The following is a 20,509-nucleotide window of genomic DNA, read 5'->3' as shown; positions in this document are numbered from 1 at the left end:
TCCGTACATCCATTCAGAGATCTAAGTGCAAGTTGTGTTGGAGAATGCTACGCTTTTCATTAGTTCTGAAATAAAATAATCCCAGCAGTAGACCACTGGTGCAACCACATTGCTCAAAAGTACTGCCATTCTTAATGAAGTATCTCTCTCTCTCTCTCTCTTTCTCTTTCTCTCTCTTAGGCCATTGACAAGAACATTTTATTTAAATTTAAAACCTTTTAAACTGTATTATGTCTCTATATCAACCCTTTTCAAATATGAATGGCTTGTCAGTAGAAAAGATTCAGTGCAGAAACAGCAGATAAGCCTGTAAACATACCAAACTTACTATCTACAGTGAAAAATGAAGACAAGAGGAAACAAATGGGGGAACAAAATAACAGTGTAACAGCAAAAGGACAAACATACAAGAGCCAAGCATGTCCTTGGCATAAATAAGACTCCTGCGTAGTGCTGCCTACTCCCTTCCTAATGAATTAATGCAGGCCACAGTGTGGGAAGAGCAGGAGGTTATGAAATAATAAGGGGTCCGTGCCTGTTGGTATGCTAACAGTGTTTAGATAAGTCCTCCTGTGTCCAAGTTAATTATGGTTGACATTTAATAAGTACACTTGGGTTGAAGAAGGTGGGAGAATGGTGGAAGAAGGGGGACTGTCTAATTGAGTTTGTCGCTCGCTCCACCTTCGATTCCGCTTTTGTTCTGCCGGCAGTGGAAATGGGAAGTGCTGCTGAATGAGGCTCCCTGTATTGATACTGGTTTTGCTATATGGTGATGTGTGTATTAGCATGCATTTTTAAAAACATGCCTGGCCTAAATACTAAATGCCAACATATGGCAGGAAATCCATATGCCCCATACTTTCCATTTGTATGTAGATATCACCTTCAGCAACTGATGACTCAGACACAGTTGGACATGTGTCGCATCTTCTCTTGAGCAGAAATGGCTCCTATAACTTCATTGTGAATTTCGTAGGAAAGGTTTTTTAGAAAGTTAGGAGTAGGACTTCAAACAACACTCAGATCAAAACTGCATTACTCACATAATCCCATTGAGAGAAAAAAATAAGCTATATCATTATATTTGTATGAAATATACTCTGCATCTCTTCCAGTTGCTTTCTGTTGTCAGTTAACTTTCTTAAATTAGGAAAACAAAAAGAAACAACAACAACATACATGTGTCAGAAGTATGATCCATTCTCTTTTGTTGATGTGATAGATATGCTTAATTTTCTAGAAAACAAATGTAATCCTTGGAAACCAGGCTTTTTGCACTGTAGCTGTGTTGTGATATTATGACCTAATATCCCCCCTCTCTCTCTCCCTCTATAGCCATGGCAGACTTCCATGTCCAACCAGAGTCGGTGTATGCTGAGGAGTCCGGTGTAGCTAGATTCCAGTGCCAGATCCATGGTCTGCCAGAGCCCCTCATCAGCTGGGAGAAAGACAGCCGTTTGGTGGACACCAAGGACGAGAGGTTGGACCGAGCCACATCACGGCCAGACACTTGTTGGAGATGGCAGCACTTTATCAGTCATTTACCAGGTCTTATCTGATTTGTCTCCTTCTGTCTTGTGTTTTTTTTTCTATCTTGTAGGTACACACTTTTGCCCACAGGTGTTCTGCAGATTACAGGAGTGCGTGAGGAAGACAGTGGGAAGTTCTGCTGTGTCGCCCATAACAGTGCAGGAGTGAAACACAGCACAGAAGCGCTCCTCACTGTTTCAGGTTTTTATATTTTATTCATTTCACATCTACATACCACGATTAGGCTATCTACCCAGCATATACCTGAGATTTTCCAAACCTGTTGTTTCTCTGCCTGATTCAAGAGATAGCTGCATATTGAGCTAATGCACTCTCAAGAAATCCAATTAAAGGATGCCATCCATCATGCTTGTTCCCATCTTATTCTACCCTCTCCCCTGTTTTCTTTCCCAGGCTCTCAGTCATCTGTTTACAAAGAGCCTATGATAGTGGTCGGCCCAGAAAACCTTACCCTCACTGTTCACCAAACTGCTATCTTGGAGTGTGTTGCTACCGGATACCCTCGGCCTATCGTATCCTGGAGCAGACTAGGTGAGAAAAACGCCTGATCAGTTTAACGAAAAAAGGCCCCGGAAAATTTGTGTTGACGAGTGTGTCACTCAGCCAAAGTACAATTCCAGTGTGTGGTCTTGCATGTGAAATCTGAGTGTTTTGTTTGGCTCCTATGTGCTGTGTCCTTCTATGTTTTCATGTTCTTTGCAGCACAGCTTTGATTTGTCCTCCATTGTGTAATGTACATTATGTGCACAGAATACATTTGATACAGTGGAGCATCTTTTGTATATACATGAGGCAATATGATTCAACATTAGGCCTTGAGGCTAAACAATATGTTTGACTCTGTTGATAAATGCGTGCTTCATCTCCTCAGGAAGTTGAGCCTCCTTCGAGGCATCGGAGAGCCTCTGAGTAATTGCTATGAGGTGCTGAAACAGTTACAATTAGTTTCCCCCTCTTGCCATCTGCATTTTTTCTTGAATATCACTCAAAGTCTGTTGTAACCAATTTTTCAACCTAGTATCTGTTTTCTTTACCTATTATCCAATTTGATTTGCTGTTCCGAATGTAAATTGTTGCCCCTCCCAAGCAGTTGAGCATAATCAGATTGAGGCTATTGCCTTACACAATGTCACTAGAATTAAATGTATCTATTAGATTACGGCAGGGAGGCTGGGATAAGCTGCATAATGAATCTGATAGTTTCACATCGGTCACTCCTGAATGCCAGTTTTTTTTGCTGCTGTTCATTCAACAGCACCACGGCCTGCTAGCTTGTGCTCTTTCTTTTCTGACACTAAATTAATTAGTGCCTGACGGAGAGAAACTGATAGAGGGTGCGAGAGAGAGAGAGAGAGAGAGAGAGAGAGAGAGAGAGAGAAATATAGTAGAAAAAGGCAAGAAAAAACAAGACTGCCTTTGTTAAGACAAAAGCTCGCTGGACCGAGAAGTAAGTTAGAGATAATAGAAAAATGCAGAAATGGCCAAAAAACACATCATAATAACAGACGCAGAGTAAAACCACTTGACAGGTACGTTGGAGTGATTTATTTCATCTCAATGATTTGCCATGATGAATTACAACTATAATCCTCTTTGTAATCCATCACCACAAGATTACATCTTACATCTGATTACTTCTAATGGATTTAATGGCTGGTTTGTGAATTGTTGACTTCACCAGGAAAGCTGTGAGAGAGGTTAGATCTTCAGACAAGGTCTGGTTAGAAATATCCAGAATGAACTATGCTGTGTTATGATAGCTATGTTGTGATGATAGCTTTTGTCTGTGTATGTACAAGTAAACATATGTGATTAAAGGTAATCTCAAAAATCATATTTTTTTTACATCAGCTTTACACAGATTTTATTGCATGATTATATTTTCTTTGTCGTTAATATGTCAGATGTAATTGTCTGTTTTGTGGTTAATCCCTTTAATTCTACATTTGTTTTGTTTCATTTTGTACAATTTTGACACGTGCAGTAGTACAAGTTGTTATTTACAGAAAAATGTGATTACATACTGTAATTAAAACTTGCACTGCCTTAATTATTTGCATTAAAGATATAAAAGCAGACTTAAAAATACACTGACTAGTGACCATAAAGTTTGTAATTCTGGCTGGAGTTCCTGCCTCTGCATGTGTCCTGCATGGTACCCATCACCCTGCTTCCCTGCCTGGCCTTTTAACACATCAAATCTAGACAGACCATAAAGGTTTACAGGCTGTAGATGGAAGTCATAGATGGGATTAAAATGTACCCCTGGCCCCATAGCTAATATCAGTGGCAGACTGGAGTCATTGTTGGGGTAGAGACTGCAGATATGGAGCACAGGAAAGTAGGAATTTATCATGTACAGTAAGCACAGCAAGAGCAGAGAGGAGGCAGCCATGGATTGTGCAAGGAGATAGGAGATTAGAAGTTGCAGTAAGACTTTATGGTCCCTCAGTGGCTGCTGGAACATAGTGATGGCACAGTGGATATGACACATGCGTTTGGTGTGGGAGACCTGGGTTCGATTCACAGTGTGATACAGCCACCAATGTGTCCCTGAGCAAGACACTTAACCCTTAGTTTCTGCAGAGGTGTGCGACCTCTGAAATATATATAGCATTTGTAAGTTGCTTTAGATAAAAGCATCAGCTAAATGCCATGTAATGTAATGTAGCATTTCTTGCATAACTGCTTAAAAGCAAATGTACTACTAGGCTTTGACAGACATGGCATGAAGAAAGAAAAAAGTTTATGTTTAAGTATAAAAACCTTAATTAACTGAACATCCATTAAAGAAACTGCACTTACAATAAAAAAACCATTGAAAGAAAAACCCGATGATCAATAATTTCTATAGGATGTCACTCTGACAACCTACTCCCAGTAAAGACAACTAATTACAACATGAATACCGGTCACACAGCAACCACAAACTCGGGGACCTCCCTCTCTTTATTACCCTTATGTCTGTTGTAGGGCTAAAAAAACAATTATTTTTTTAACAATTACTTAAGCGATTATTCTTTAATTAGTCAACTAATCTAACGATTAATTTTTTGATTAACAATACATTTTTTGATTAATCCAATGATTAATTTTTCAATTAGCGATTATTTTCCCATTGATCAATTATTAACAATTTATACAAAACAAATTTCTATAAGGTTAAAATCTCTATTTATTAAAATTGTTAAACGCTGCACTGTTCAAGTAAAATTAATTTTTAGTGCAACCTGAAGCCAGATGTAAGCTATCAATCCAACAACAAAATAAAGTCACTTTCTGGAGGACTACACAAATAAAAACTTAAAGTAAAGTGCAAAAAGAGTAGCCCATATTTGCTTTCAACAGTAGTAGGTAAACTAATGAATATGCTCTTGTTCAACAGCCAATCTCTTCTCCCTTTAATCTTACATTAAAAAGTGCAATTTTAGCAACATATGAACTCAGATGTATCAAATAAATCCAACAATAAAACAAATTCACATTTCAATTCACTTTCAGGAGGAATGCACAAATAAAAAAATGTAAAAATAAAAAAACAGTGAAAAAATAAATGCAATGTTTCTCTCTCCTTTCTAAGGGAATTATGATTTAAACCCGACAATATTTTAATACGTGGGCAGTTATAAAGAACTCATGAGATATCTGAAACAATCTGGAGGCAGCCATGTTATTTTTAGATTTCTACGCAATTTATTTGTGTCAAATCGTCCCAGCCATAGTCTGTTGTGCTGGCTGCTTTGTCAATAGAAATTACAATTCTCAGAATCACAGACTTCCCTGTTAAAATTGCGTTCTTGACCTCTGGCAGGGCCAGAAATTGCACTGCCTCTGTCAAATTGTGGCTGTCAACATGCAATATACGTTAATATAGCTTTTTGTCTGCTGGCAATTTAAACCCATTCTGATCTTAATTGTAGTACACAGACCTTCTCAACTGAAATATCTCTCTTTTCCCCGAATAGACGGCCGTCCAATCGGTGTGGAGGGAATCCAGGTACTTGGCACAGGGAACCTAATGATCTCAGATGTGGGTGTGCAGCACTCAGGGGTCTATGTGTGTGCTGCTAACAAACCTGGGACTCGTGTTCGTAGGACTGCTCAGGGACGTCTTGTGGTCCAAGGTGAGTTCTGAAAAAAAGGAGTGTATTATTTTTTAAAAGTTTTGGTCAAAGTTGTGGAGGGAAACTGAAAGCACACAAATACAGCCCTGGTGAGGTTATTAGGTAAAGCTTGTGAATTCTGTGGGTGGACCTTTGTGAAGGCCCCCTAACTATTATATGATAACTTGCCTGACTTCCCATCACCACCACCAAGCATTACAAACAGTAATAGCACAGAATAAAGAGTCAGTGATCCCCACACAGGTAAGGACAAAAAGCTTATAAGTCCAAATAACCAATCGCAGTGTAGTGAGTGACAGCCAGGTCACAATGTCACAACAAGGCATAGCTGCCACCCAAGGAATACCCTCTATGGCTTTGATTGAGTCCAGTTAATCTTTAAAGGGGCTGTATTCAATATTCAAAACATTACTATAACAGCAACAAATATTTGCTATATAAAAGATATAGTAGAGTAATGGCATCCTGAGCTGAAAATGAAGTCACACTTCCTCTATGTGTGTGGTAATCAGAGCTCTCTGTTCTTTGTTTTGATAGCCTGTCCGGCTCCGCAGACATGTGAGTGCATGTGGCTGTGTAAAAACGTAGGCATTTCACATATTTGGGATCGGTCTTTTATGGCGCTTACCCACTTCTAATACCAGCTCTACTCGGCTCGGATCGACTTGACTCGGTCGCGGTGCCCCGTCCTTCTTTTTGCATTGTGGAATTAGTACTGTTTCACATGTGAGGCGATGGTGGCTGTTCGTCATAGCGATGGCGCAGGACACCGCTATGACCTAATGCAACACACACAGAATGTTGAAGATGTGTTGTTTTTGATTCTCGGCATGTGACAGTTGTCACAGCCAGAAGACAAATTTAGTTTGAAAAAAAGCTTGAGGCAGCAAAAAAAAAATGCTGCTGTGTTTTTTTCTGCTTCCAGTATTTCAGTATAATTTTAAGTACAGCCCCTATAATATAAAATGTAGGATGTTTAAATATTGGAACATACAGTATGTATACAAATGTCAATTTGCAATAATGTAAATAAATGCAAAAATGTGCAGACCTTTCTTTAAAGTAAATTTTTAGTTCATAGGCTATAACATGCAAAACTGGGATTTGCTTTAAAGCATGCCCTATAAAAGTTTTTTTTGTTTTTTTATTTTTTATTCTGCTTTGTTCTGTTATATTATTCTCTTTGTCCGTTATTCTCTTTATTACACAAGTTGTAGCCAGTACCATGAAAGTGTTTGGTAGGTTAGAGAAATACATGGTTTTGACCAATAGGAAAAGGCCAGGTGTGGGTGGCCCCCGGTGCATTATTGTCACCAAGCATCCAGCATCAGCCTCACTCACATATTGATCAGATGGATGACACTTCTCTTCAGCCCGTAGCAGTATTGTTCCTGATCAATATTTCATTTTATTTGCCTGTCAAGTTTAAGACAAGCATCTACCCTAGCAGGAACAAAGAGGAAAAGCCATGGTTACTGTTAATTATGTGTCAATGTCTTTGAGTTTTGTTATTAATTTGTGGAAACAAAGGTGTACTGTTGACTCCAAATTAATGTAGGTTATGCCGATTTCATTATAAGAAAAACAAATGTTACTGCTTGTCCTTAAAGAATTATTATTATTAGTATAAATAAGCCACCTGACACCTCTGTGAAAATGAGTGGGTGTTCAATTCAGAAAAGGAGTACAGTGGTCAGGAACCCCAACTCCAAATTATGCAGACTAAAGTACTTATGAAAGCATCACACATCAAACAAATGCATTGATACAGCAAATTGATTAGGTTTATTTGATCTCCTTTGGGTTGCAAAAACACAGACAAGAGAGACAAAGTAAAAATGTGGCAGCCCAGAGGGAAAAACAAGTGCAAGATGGATGGATGATGCTGTTGATCTAACCCACACCCTTGCAGGTGCAAATCAATATCTTCCAGAGCTTCCTCGGACCTTGACCTTTTAGACAGCCCTCAAAGAACCCGTTGAGTGAGAAAGAGAGAATGAAGCTGGGAAAGAGAGAGAGATAAATGAAAGGACCATCACATGATATCAGCAGCCTTCATTCAAGTGCCTAAGGGTGCCTTATGTTTTCCAAAGGGAAACACAGTTTTTGTCTATAAGGAGTAGGACAGGACCAAAACAGTGTGTGTAAAACACAAGGGAAATATTAAACTGGGGAAAAAAATCTAATTGTCGGAAAAACAAAAAATTACATTTGAATGGCTACAAATATATATTTTACATACATACATAGTTTTCTTACAGTCTGTGTAGCTAAATGCTGATTCCTCCTTGTTCTCCAAAAACTGTTGTTAGTGACAAGTTCCTTCATTTCAGTTCACTTCATTGAACATGAAGACTGGAATTATTTAGCCCTTAAAAAAATGAAACTATATATTTGTGACCTGTTTTTAAAATGTAAGTCTTCAGTAGGAATGGATAGTCTTGAAGCTTAGAAAAACCCAAGCATTGTTACAGGTTCTTTATGACCAATAGTCACTGTTTTAGAGTCACAAGACTGGTCCAGGCTTCCCTCTCTGGTGAATCTTACTCAACATAATCAAATGTTGTATTTCCAGCCAGCATCTGTGTACAATTTGACTTTAGTTGCTCAGTCCCACCAGGTACTGATGAGTAAAATGATGGTCACAGAAGGAAAGAAGCAAAGCGGACAACAGGCAATGTGATACGCCGAGTGCTCCAGCTCTCTACTCTCTAGTGATGATTATTAGATATTATAATCACATTTTTTCTTAGTGAACATCGGCATGAGTAATTCAGGTTATCAAATCACTGATCCCAGCTAGGACAATAATGAGTGCAGAGGAGATGGTACAGTACTTCTCTGTCTGTCAACTCAAGAAAAATTCCAAGCCAGTAATTCAAATCCAGCGGATGTAACTAATTACTCTATGATTTAAAGAAAGTACCTTCTGTGCTAAGAGAACCGTTGCATATGAATACATTATTACCAGTAATTGACCATAGCTGGAAGCCTGTAGCATGGGATGAAACAGGATATGATGAAACTATAAACTGCATCACTTTCATTTCATGTAAATGTGTTGCTGCTTTAAAGCACATCAGTCCCAAAGTAAGGCAAGGCAAGGCAAGGCAGCTTTATTTGTATAGCACATTTCAGCAACAAGGCAATTCAAAGTGCTTTACACAAAATCAGTTAAACAGATAAAACACAAGTAAAAACAGTTAAAAATCACAAGCATTAAAAACCGGTAAAACACATGAATAGACAGTTAAAAACAAAGAGAAACATAAAACACAAGAATAAAATTTACAGTGCAGCATAAGAAATTTAAAGAAATGATTAGTCATTTAAAGAAAAGTAGTGCTGTTGCTGATTGTCTTGCTCTCTTCTTTCCACTTTTCTGCTCCTCTCTCTCTCTCTCTCTCTCTCTCTCTCTCTAAAATTTCCCTGCACACACATTGATTTGGTGCCTCTTAATCCTTCTAAGGACCCTGAATAACAATATTTATACCATACACCTATATTGCAGTACACTGCTTCTTTATAATAAATGACAGACTGCATACCCTGTGGGATCTCCTATTTTTTCTCATTTTTGCTCTGTCTTGCCTTTCCTCTCTGGCTTTATGTCAATCTAATTTTTTATTTATGCTTTTTTTTTTCCTCCTCATCTCTTGTTTTCTGACACTTTTCTGTCATTTCTTTGTAATACATATTGCTCCTCTGGATCCTGCTCACATCTTCCAGTTTGTTTCTCTGGTACTGATTCATCTGCCACTGCCCTTTTCGTTGCGGGAAAGAGGCCATCTGACTCTGTGTCTTCCTCCTCTTTCAGCTCCAGCAAAGTTTGTTCAAGCTCCGCAGTCCATCGCTCGGCCTGTCGGCACCACCGCCATCTTCACCTGCCAGGCACAGGGCGAGCCTGAGCCCCAGCTCACCTGGCTGAAGAATGGGCAGATTCTGGAGCCTGGGGGACACGTCAAACTCAGGAACAACAACAGGTGGAAAAACACTCTTCTTTCTACTCTTATGTAAATGTGTTCATACATACAGGGATACCAACAGATTTGTCTTAGTTGGGAGAAATAGCCCTGCAGTCTACAAAACTGCGTTTTTTTAAGCATTGTAATTTGTAGTGTTGTAGCAAAGGAGAGGTATGCTGTTTTGGTGTTATCAATTTTCATGGAATCATGTTTTTTGAGACTACAATGCTTACGCCTACCAATTTATTGTTTACATACAGTGTGTTCTACATGTACAAATGCAGCAGGATGAATACTTACTTCTAGGTACTAATAAGTCACTCTTGATATAAAATGTATAATCCATTAATAAAATGGATAATAAATTATTTACTTATACTTAATAGATCTTTATTTATAATTTATAAGCCATCAATTAGAGTAACTTTTGGGCTGCCAGGCTGTGAATTGTTCTTGTGGCTGGTGTTTATCGTCCAGCAAGATACCCGTCTTTTTAGCTCTTAAATTAATCAGTAAGACCCTTTAATGGCCCAATTAATCCGGATCAAAATCCATGTTCTTAAAATTGTATTGCATGTGTAACTGTACACATTAGGGCTTACTTGTGAAACCCACAAGTATTTATTTATGGATTACCAACATTTATAACTGCATTATTACCAATTACAAAGGATAAACAAAACCTGGCAACTCAATGTTTATTAGTTAGAAAGGAGTTTATTGCCCCAGTAGTTACCCTACATGCCTTGGTGAATGGTTTTAACTGATCTATAAAGCATTTGTAAACCTTTGTTAAAGAAGTTATATCCTCATAACCCCTTTAGTAAGGGTAACATATCATCAGAAAGTGATTTCTAAAAATAACCTAAAAAAGATACATTATGTCGGCCATCACAAAATGCAAACTCAACCCATTAATACAGATTCCCCTCCCAACCATGACGGTGCTCACTGTATCCTCACACAGTTGGACACAGCTCACATAATTAACATGGATGTTGTATTAATCATTGGTCACTACTGCCTAAACCATCCTCTACGTTTCTGTTGCTTCTAAAGTGGAGGCTACTGGAATTAACGCCTGCCAAGACATGAGCCTCAATTTATTTGTGCCTGTATGTTGAAAGGCTTTCTCATGGCAGTCCTCAGGAATGTCATGAGGAAAACACAGCAACCATCTCTGCTAGTTCTCATTCACCTCACACTGTAAAGGCTGCATGTAGCAGTGACTGTTTTCTATGGTGGCTGGCTGGGGGAAAAGAACTGCAACTTAATGAAATGCACTCAAATAAACAAAACACAAGCAAATTAAGAAAACACCTTCATGAATTTGACAACACATGCGCAGCATTTATAGTCTGGTCCTACCAGACTCTCGTACATTTCATTTGTACAGAGTGTCTGGCCACTCTCCATTGAAAAGAGTTAACTTCCTTGAAGGCAGGTACTCTCTTGAAGTTGGACTATTGGATCCGTCCAGAGCTGCTCTGGATCTGCCATAACCACTCGCTAACGTTTTGTCGTGACACATGTCATGCACATGTACAATAAGAGGGGAGACAGACAAGGCTTATATTTGCCCGAACCACCTCAACTGGCTCCTTTCAACGCAAAGGCTCTACTCCAAGCTCCTCACGGATGACTGTGGTTCTCACCCTTTCTCTAAGGGAGACGCCAGCCACCCTCCTTAGGAAACATATTTCGGCCGCTTGTACCCTGGATCTCGTTCTTTCGGTCATGACCCAGCCTTCATGACCATAGGTGAGGGTAGGAACAAAAACTGACCTGTAGATCGAGAGCTTTGCTTTCTTCCTCAGCTCTCTTTACGTCACAATGGTGCGATAAATTGAATGTAATACCACACCCGCTGCACCGATTCTCCGACCAATCTCCCGCTCCATTGTCTCATGAACAAGACCCCAAGGTATTTAAACTCCTTCACTTGGGGTAAGGATACATTCACTACCTGAAGAAGGCACTCCATCGGTTTCCTGCTGAGAACCATGGCCTCAGATTTAGAGGTGCTGATCCTTATCCCAGCCGCTTCACACTCGGCTGTGAACCGATCCAGTGAGTGCTGAAGGTCCCAAACCAATGATGCCATCAGGACCACATCATCCGTTAAAAGCAGCGATGAGATCCCCAGCCCACCGACAGCAACCCCTCCCCACCCTGACTCTGCCTCGATATCTTGTCTATAAATACTACAAACCGGATTGGTGACAAAGTGCAGCACTAGCGGAGACCAACCCTCACCTGAAACAAGTCCGACTTACTGCCGAGAACCCGGACACAGCTCTCGCTTTGGTCATACAGAGATTGGATGGCCCTTAAAAGGGACACATTCACCCCGTACTCCTGCAACCCGGTCATACGCCTTCTCCAGATCTACAAAACACATGTAGACCGGTTGGGCATACTCCCAGGCTCCCTCCAGGATCCTTGTGAGAGTGAAGATCTGATCCTTTGTTCCACGACCAGGACGGAATCTTCATTGTTCCTCTTCAACCCGAGGTTCGACTATCGGCCAAACCCTCCTTTCCAGCACCTTGGAGTAGACTTTACCAGGGAGGCTGAGAAGTGTGATACCCCTGTAATTGGCACACACCCTATAGTCCCCCTTTTTTGGAAAGGATCAAACATACTGTATGTGTCCAGCCTGTTGCTAGTACTGCTGGGGGTGTGTAAACTGCTATACTCTTGCTATCCAGAATATGTGCTTTTGAGTAAGTAATGTAATGCATTCATTACTGCGCGTTCAAGTTTTTCAGTTGACCCTGGAAGCCAACCATCCAATTATGTTCTTATAATTCATATATGAACTGAATTTATTGAATTTGAACACACAGAAAAAATCAATACTTGCTCTCTGCAGCAGTGAGTGAAGGGAGCAGACACCTCCATCGCTCACACACACTCCTCCACTCCTACCTGCCTCCACCAGTCTACATTAGTCAAGAGAAATGAGCGAGGGACTAACAGAAGAGGAAAGAGGAAAGGGAAGAAATAAATGAGAGACCGGACGTAGACGTAGAAAAAAAGGAGAAAAATGAATGGGTGACCAAATGAGAAATGATGAGTTGCAGGAAGAATAAATGGGAGAGAGAGAGCAAGATAGAGCGGGTATTTAGAGCATCACAGCAACCAGGAAATGCAGTTAGCCATTTAGAGAACAGAGAACCTCCTGAACCAAGATAAAACAAAAGTAATATAATGCAAATTATATTCCACAGCTCCGAGCAGCACAGCAATTCTGTTCTTATAAATATATACTCGGATACTCAGATTCAGGGAGCTTGTATATACCGTGAGTGCAGCATACCTAGCAGATATATTTTAATTAGTGTTTGTGGTAGGTATGACTGTGTGTTTTTTCGTGTAAAAATATACACACTGAGGTTTCTATCCTCAGCCATCTCTTAAGATGCTGACCTTCAAAAGCAAATCGGACAAGGGAAGGAAGGGGAATTGATTGTACATTTCATTCACACACATGCATGCACACACATTAAACAAAAAGCAAGCGAGTCCCATATGTGCACACAAATTGCACTGCTGTGCATGTCATCGTTCATTTTGTATCCTCGCATAATCAAACATGAAAATTCACAAACGTGCCTTTACTCCTTGTCCGCACTCATACTTTACACACAAAACACATACAAAGAAGACACAGCGAGGTGAAAAAGCTGCATAAGATGCAGTGATGTCTGAAAAGAGCTGATTAGCTGTTTCTGTAAACTTACCCTGATGATTAGATTGAAGCTGTGTTTCAACAGACCTTCATACATACAGCTGCACACACTCTCAGACACAAACACACACACATTATTGCTACCCCATTCATTATTGGCCCTTGCTGACCAGGCTCCTGTAAAACACGCTATTATGGCTATTTCAACCCTTTGTGAGAGCTGTTGCTAATTATGGCCTTGCCTCACTCCTAAGTCTCAAAAGCTGACACGTGTAATCATCCAACACGTACAAGCTGTGATCTGACATCAGACAGTGTAATAACCGTTAGGGTTGAAATCCAACCAGTGTTGTTTAAAAAGTGATTCTGTAACTGATGATGATGGAAATACACGACATGAAATACATGACATGAATACATATCTTTGGTTGAATGAACATTTGAGGAACAGATGCTATGAATACTTTTCTAATGTAGTTTTTTTTCTCAAAAAAAAATAGATCCTTTTTACATTGGTGTAGAGAGAATAGTTTAAGTTGTATAGAAAAAAAACATGCTTCAAGTGTGTGGAAGTGCCATGAGGTGTTTTATAATTAATGGCCAACATATGAGGGAACAGGCTACCACACAAACCTGGACATTTCGTTGCAGAATCCTTTCAAAGAGTTTTCTTCTCTTTCCTTTTTTCTTCTCTTTCTTTTACCAAGACTTGCCTTTCTTGTTTGCTGCCCCTCTCTGTGCCCCACATCCCCCTTCCTGCCCCCATTACAGAGAGTTGGAGCTTGGGCATTGGCCTTGAACTCTAACCCTGCCTGTAATCACTCATATCCCTGGGCCCTTCCCTCCTCTCAGGCCACAGACGGCCCATAGCTCCTCCCCTCCTCCATCCCCACCTCTTCCTCCTGTTCTCTCTTTGTCCCCATTCCCCCCCCTTTCTCTCTTGCTGGATCTAGAATAGCCATGCTGGCTTTTGATGGGATACTGCTCAGAGACAACGGAGGGTAAATACAGCCAAACAACAGGCCCCAGGCCCCATTCTCAGCCACTCCCCTGACCCACGGCCTTATCTGTCAATCTGTAAATGACCTTCAACTGATGAGTAAATGATGGTGTCAATCTGTCAGGATAGGACAGCTTGGCTTTGGACTTCATGTAAGACAAGCCAACAGCCCAAAGTCTGGCCATATACCTCCCAAATCTCTTCTTCTCTCTCACTCAGACTTTCCATCCTACTTTATTTCCTCACACATTGTATTGATCGTTGGTGGCCTTGCTCGCCTGTTGCATATTAATGTAGATCGATGAAATCTAAAACTTGAGTCCAAACTATCTCATTGAAAAAAATCTTTAAAAAGAAAAAAGATTAAACAAGAGGTCTACTGAACTTTGTATAATTTTGTAATCTTCTTAACTGAGAATGTATAAATGAGAAAATGTTTAGATCTTCGTTATTAAACAATCCAATCTAGATGGTTTTGTGGTTCATATCCTATCAAATTCTGGCTTGACCTCTGTTAGTTGTCTCTGACAGCCAGTAGAGATCTCGGAGTACAAAGGGACACAAAGTAGGGTTTAGTTCACATTGTTCTAAAGGTTTAGTGAGACAAAAGGAATACATACATTTTAAGGGTGCACAATGTCACAATTGGATCAGTTTTTATGCTAAAAAATTGATTCAAAATCAATTTATGATTCAAAAACGATTCTCAATTCCTCGCATACACGGTATTACAAAACGGGAAGAAAAAAAAGAATATTAATCGATTTTTGGAATTCCATGAATCGATTTTGAATCTGTAGAGTTTGAAGTGCGATAAGAACGTGAACCAATTTTTTTGCAAACCCCCAATACATTTTCTAACAGTTGTACCATTCAATTTGTTGATGTGACAGTAGATAGATAAGAAAGAGGCACCAAAGGAAGGAGGATTGGTTCAAGGTAGGTTCACGCAGATTAATCTTTAGGAAGAAAAAAAACACAATTTATGATACCAATTTAGCAGAAGAGGCTTTGTTTATAGTTTTCACCAAATGGTATGTAACATATGCACAACAATTTAAAGACTTGGTTGTCCAGGAAAATAACTTCATAAGTACAGTATTCTAATTTTCAGAGTTCTTAATTTATTTCAATGAATAAATCTAGGATTACTTGATAAAACCAAAATAGTTTTTCCTGAATACATGTGTTTGGTTCTCTTGGTCTTTGACTAATTCACACAATTGTGATTTAGCCTAGAACAAAATACTTTAAACATCCCGCTTCCATCAGGTCTCTCCTGAAAAAAATGTTGTGGTGCAGAAAAAAATGTGGTTTACATTTTCAGCTTCAGCAGCAGTACAAAAGAGTAACACCTACTTCAACGAGACTACATTTTGGCAAAACCACTTAAAATGATGCAATCATTATGTGCTATGATCATTAACTAAAAGAGTATGTTTACAAGCTAATTTAGAAGAATTACATTTTTTAATTATACCCCTGAATTACTTTCTCTACTTTCTTTACTCTTTTCACATATTCTGATACTCTGAAATGTTTGAACCACTAAAGCTTTCATCCTGGAAGTTGGAAAGGAAGTTTTGATGGCAGGTGTGGAATTTCATATGCTACACGCCAGCAGGATCAGTCTGTGCCGTGTATGTGGCTAGACATGTATACATTTGTGCGTTAATGCATGTGTATGTGAGCACACATGTGGTTGGATGCTAGACCTTCTCAAACAAGCAACGTCTTGTGAAATTTCCCTGCATTCCCCTCACATACTCAGGAAGCCCATCCATGCCCGGTGGCATCAGGGTAGTGCGTCCCTGGGGGCCTCTTTGCATCTGTGGCGTCTGGTCAGGGCTGCCTGTCTGCAAACACTTCATCCATCTCTGATATGAAAGGCTGTCAAAAATGTGATGGTTGAGTAGCAAGCTCAGGGCTGGCGACTGCTGCCACCTCCAGGGTCAGAGGTGAGATTGGCTCCGAAAGGGTGAAATACAGAGGGCCTCTTTGACCTGATAATTATCCAGATTGAATCCACCTGGCAGACCTGAGCAAATATACTCTTCCTCCTCGCATACTATGCTGACCCAGATTTGAGACGTACAGTAATTTTATCCAAGCACATCAATTTTGAAAAGGAAATGGAATGATTTACTTCTCCATCCTGCCAGCTGACCCAAAAGAGCACTCCCCCGTCATAACAAATGCATCTTCAAACCACGCTGAGGCTGGTATGACTTGCTGAGAGCTGAAATGCCACTGTCCTCACGTCCCATTTCACAGGTCTAGAAAGTGACCAGTGACAGACCAGGTATACCACACACGGCTGACATGTTGCTCTTTAAATGAATGGCATACTTTTCCTCATGGGATTGTACTGGCATTTCTTAATAATTTTTACTTGATTTAATACACAGAAGCTCCAACCTGTCCGTCAAAGAAAGATGACAAGCTGTCCGACTAGTTCTGACAAGCTGCAATTGACAGAGCGGAAAGATACAGGATACCTGAAATTCCTGTGGCATTCAATTCTACTGGTACTTATAGCACAGCATGAGGACCACAAGACAAAGGGTTTTCTTCACCTTATTTGAAAAACTAGTACGTTACCCGTTCAAACCGTACCTGTTTGGAACAGGCTGATTAATTGCCCTTTGGTTGCTTGTAGTTTTCTCCAGGATCATTGTAGCCCAAAATAACTTACAGAACCTCAAAGCACTTAATGTAATGCAACCACATTGTAAGGCATAACATAACATACACGCTATTCACAATTAAAATGTGGAGTAATCACAGACATTTTCCTCATGGACTCATAGCAATGCGCCATGCGCCACCCATCCAACCTGTTATGGGGAGGCAAGGCAGCTTTATTTGCATAGCACATTTCAGCAACAGAACAATTCATAAGGCTTTACATAAAGAGCCAATCAGCAAATATCTGCTTTAATTACCCACCAGAACCAGACCAAATACAGAGATGAAGTCAGCCTGCAATGTGAGTGTGTTTGTGGGGGTCTCGTCTCATCGTTAACAAACTTGGTTCTTGGCTCAGCAGCATTTAGCGGCTTTATTTCAGCTACTTCAACAAACATGTCAATGTTAACACAGTCCAACAGATTGGAAGGGCGAAAACAACATTGCAGTTTAAAATTATTCTAGTAATGCATGTAACATTGGCTTCCTGTAATGTATCCTCACTTCATGTTCAAATAGGCGTATTGTTTGCGTGTTTAAACTGAGGTATTAATGTGATAATTCATTAGTGGTTACTCCACGGTTTTGTTTTGTCCTCCACCATTCGCCAGGGTTATTTTGAGCATCAAGGCCTTCATTTCCGACATTCTGATACACTTTTATGCACCAATTTAGGGTGGGAATACCTGTATTTATCCTATGAAAAGAGAACACAGATGACATTCAAAATATATCAAAAATATAATGGAATATAAAGCAGTAAGGTGGCTTTCACATCGGGGACCTAACCCTGGATTACAAAAGCCCCCGCTGCTATACAGAGCCTCATACAACAGCGTGCTGTGTGTGACGCATGCAGAACAAAATGGACCAAGCTACAACTCAAGTGCTTCCATTATCCCAAGGTATTCATTATTTGCGTGTTCTCGCACATATTATATCTTTAATTACAGCAGGAATGCAAGAAGAGATATTTTACACCACAGGGTATCATTTCCATAGAGTTAAATGTTTTATTTTTCCTTTGCTTGGGACAAATGAGAGGAGTGGATGATGTGTTCTCATCTAATAACTACTACTCAACATGCTCACACACACACACACACACACACACACACACACACACACAGAAACACAAGGCTTTTTATTTTTGCTATAACAGAAGACAAGCCAGGTGGGAGGAATAAATAAGAGGAATCCGAGAAACAGAAGACAGACAAAGAGCAAAGTGGCAGAGGTACAAGTGAGGAACGAAGGTTAGAAGAAAGAGAACATACAGTGAAGCCACTGAGTGTGGGAGGTTGTGTGTCTATTTCTATATAGAGGTATGAGTGATAAGGTGAGTAACTTATGTGGGGATGGATAGATGAAAGGATTCACTGATGCAGGCAAATTACATTTATGATACTCTGAAATAGATTTATCTACTCCAACGGGCGTTCCACTAGAAGACGAATCAGTTTGAAAGTACGCAGTCTGCATAAGTGAGGATCTTCTGTACTGTACACATACTGCTGCTGTCTATAGTGTGGCTCTTTCTTTAACTCACTTAAACACACATAGCTGAACACAGTACTATGTGCTTTTGATATACTGTCACATTCCTCTTCTTTGCTGTATGCAGTCCTTATCTGATGTGTGAAGTAATCATGCATGTATTTTATTAATTTATTTCTGGGAGACTAGTTACAAGTTACTTTGCCATGGATAAACCTAAACAATTAAATGTGATGCTCTACCAGCAGTAGAGAGTAAACAAACTTTGACCAAGGAGGAACATTTTTGGTGTTTGTCAGCAGAATATTTCAACAGATTTTGACTTATTTTTGATGAGAATAGTGTCACTGAGCACATAAAGGCTCATTACTCCTGAGATGAGTTTAAGACAAGTCTAATGGTATCTCCCTACAGATTTCCACTCTTTTGCATTTTTCCATTTTGCATATAACAGTTTTTCAACACATTATACATCAAAATAGCATTTGTAGGAATAGCAGCAAGATAGCAAAACATATTTGGATAAGTCCGAACACAGTAGTTTAATTATCAATATCATTGTTTCCAAATTCTTTTGAGCCTGGTGTATTAAACTTATACTACTATAACTCTTGAACACATACTGTATCAACTGTGAGTGAATCCACAAAGTTAGGTGGAATTTCCGCCATTAACGGTGATACATCAAGTGGTGAATTAATATTTAAATTTGAATCCTTCTCCGGTATTGTACACCTTTGTATGTCTAATTGTTTCACATGAATGTAAAATAGGCCGGTCAATGTGTGAAACCATTGTTATTATTTAACTGTGCAACAATAATGCAACACTGTTACACACTTGCGTACATTTAACCGTAAATACTTTTACTTAGGTGAAAACTGTAGTGACGATTAATTTAATTACCAAATATTCAACAGTAGAATTGAATTTTTGGATTTGGACGTTAGATTTCTCACAAACAGTCTCACACAATCAACTCTTTTGTTTCATATTGCTGTTAGAGAAACTAAACTTCCCCATTGTCATTTCCTCCTTTTTCCCTTTCCGTTCCACCTCTTCTCTCCTGCTCCCCTCACAGCACACTGACCATATATGGTATCAGCGAGGATGACGAGGCTATCTACCAGTGTATCGCTGAGAACAGCGCCGGCTCCACACAGGCCAGTGCCCGCCTCACAGTTCTCTGGGCTGATGGACTGCCCGGTGTGCCCACCCACGTGCAGGCCGAAGCCCTCTCACCCACCAACATCCAGGTGTCCTGGAGGGAGCCTGAACAGAACACTGAGGACATCATCGGTTATGTGCTCCACATCCGCAGGACTTCAGGTAGGGCTGCACTGAAGATCAAAATATTTATTTGCAATAGATGACATAAAAATAAGTTACCATAAAATGTGATAATGTAAATAAGATGTACTAAAGTGATGAAGATATACAACACTGACATTGACAGCTATGGGCCTGTTTCCTAGAAACTGCTTCCAAGCAGATCACAAATGGTGCAAGCATCCCTTTTCACAAATTATTGTCACTCTCCTCTTGCATGCTTGGTGTGGTATTTCTTGAATTTAATTAAAGGTATCAAAATTAACATGTAAGGAAAATATCTCATTTTGCAAGTTGCCGATTTCGTTTTGAAAATTTAGTGAAACGGGCTCCAGACAGATACAACCCAACAACCCTTTCAGCAGTCTCAATTGCAGAATGATAAATGCATTTACACAACATTCATTTGGCAGATGCTTTTGTCCAAAGTGCAAATAAATGGTAATGAGCAAAAGGGAAATGCATCTCTCCCAACAAGCAACTAAAAGTGTGTTCACTGCTAGAGTACAAGTCCCTAAACTCCACTACACATATGGATTACTAAATAACTAAAACCACTATTCTACTACTACTATATTTCAGATTTTTTGCCTTAGGATCCAAATGTGTCGATAGGATGCTACCTGTATGTGTTCATACATGCACATTTGCATCTTTGTAT

General features: G+C 39.7%; 1 protein-coding gene across 1 annotated transcript in view; it reads left to right on the top strand.

The window, feature by feature from the left end:
• igdcc3 (immunoglobulin superfamily, DCC subclass, member 3) overlaps positions 1-20,509 on the top strand; it is an 83,303-nt gene that overhangs the window by 35,112 nt on the left and 27,682 nt on the right. Inside the window, exons 3-8 of the mRNA XM_032508796.1 lie at positions 1,336-1,480; positions 1,601-1,731; positions 1,945-2,082; positions 5,517-5,675; positions 9,493-9,658; positions 19,601-19,848. Of these exons, the coding sequence (XP_032364687.1) occupies positions 1,336-1,480; positions 1,601-1,731; positions 1,945-2,082; positions 5,517-5,675; positions 9,493-9,658; positions 19,601-19,848 (987 nt within the window). The remainder of the gene's footprint in view (positions 1-1,335; positions 1,481-1,600; positions 1,732-1,944; positions 2,083-5,516; positions 5,676-9,492; positions 9,659-19,600; positions 19,849-20,509) is intronic.

Source organism: Etheostoma spectabile, chromosome 1, assembly GCF_008692095.1.
Source record: "Etheostoma spectabile isolate EspeVRDwgs_2016 chromosome 1, UIUC_Espe_1.0, whole genome shotgun sequence".
NCBI classification, from domain to species: Eukaryota; Metazoa; Chordata; class Actinopteri; order Perciformes; family Percidae; genus Etheostoma; species Etheostoma spectabile.
This window is presented reverse-complemented; position numbering and strand designations above follow the sequence as displayed.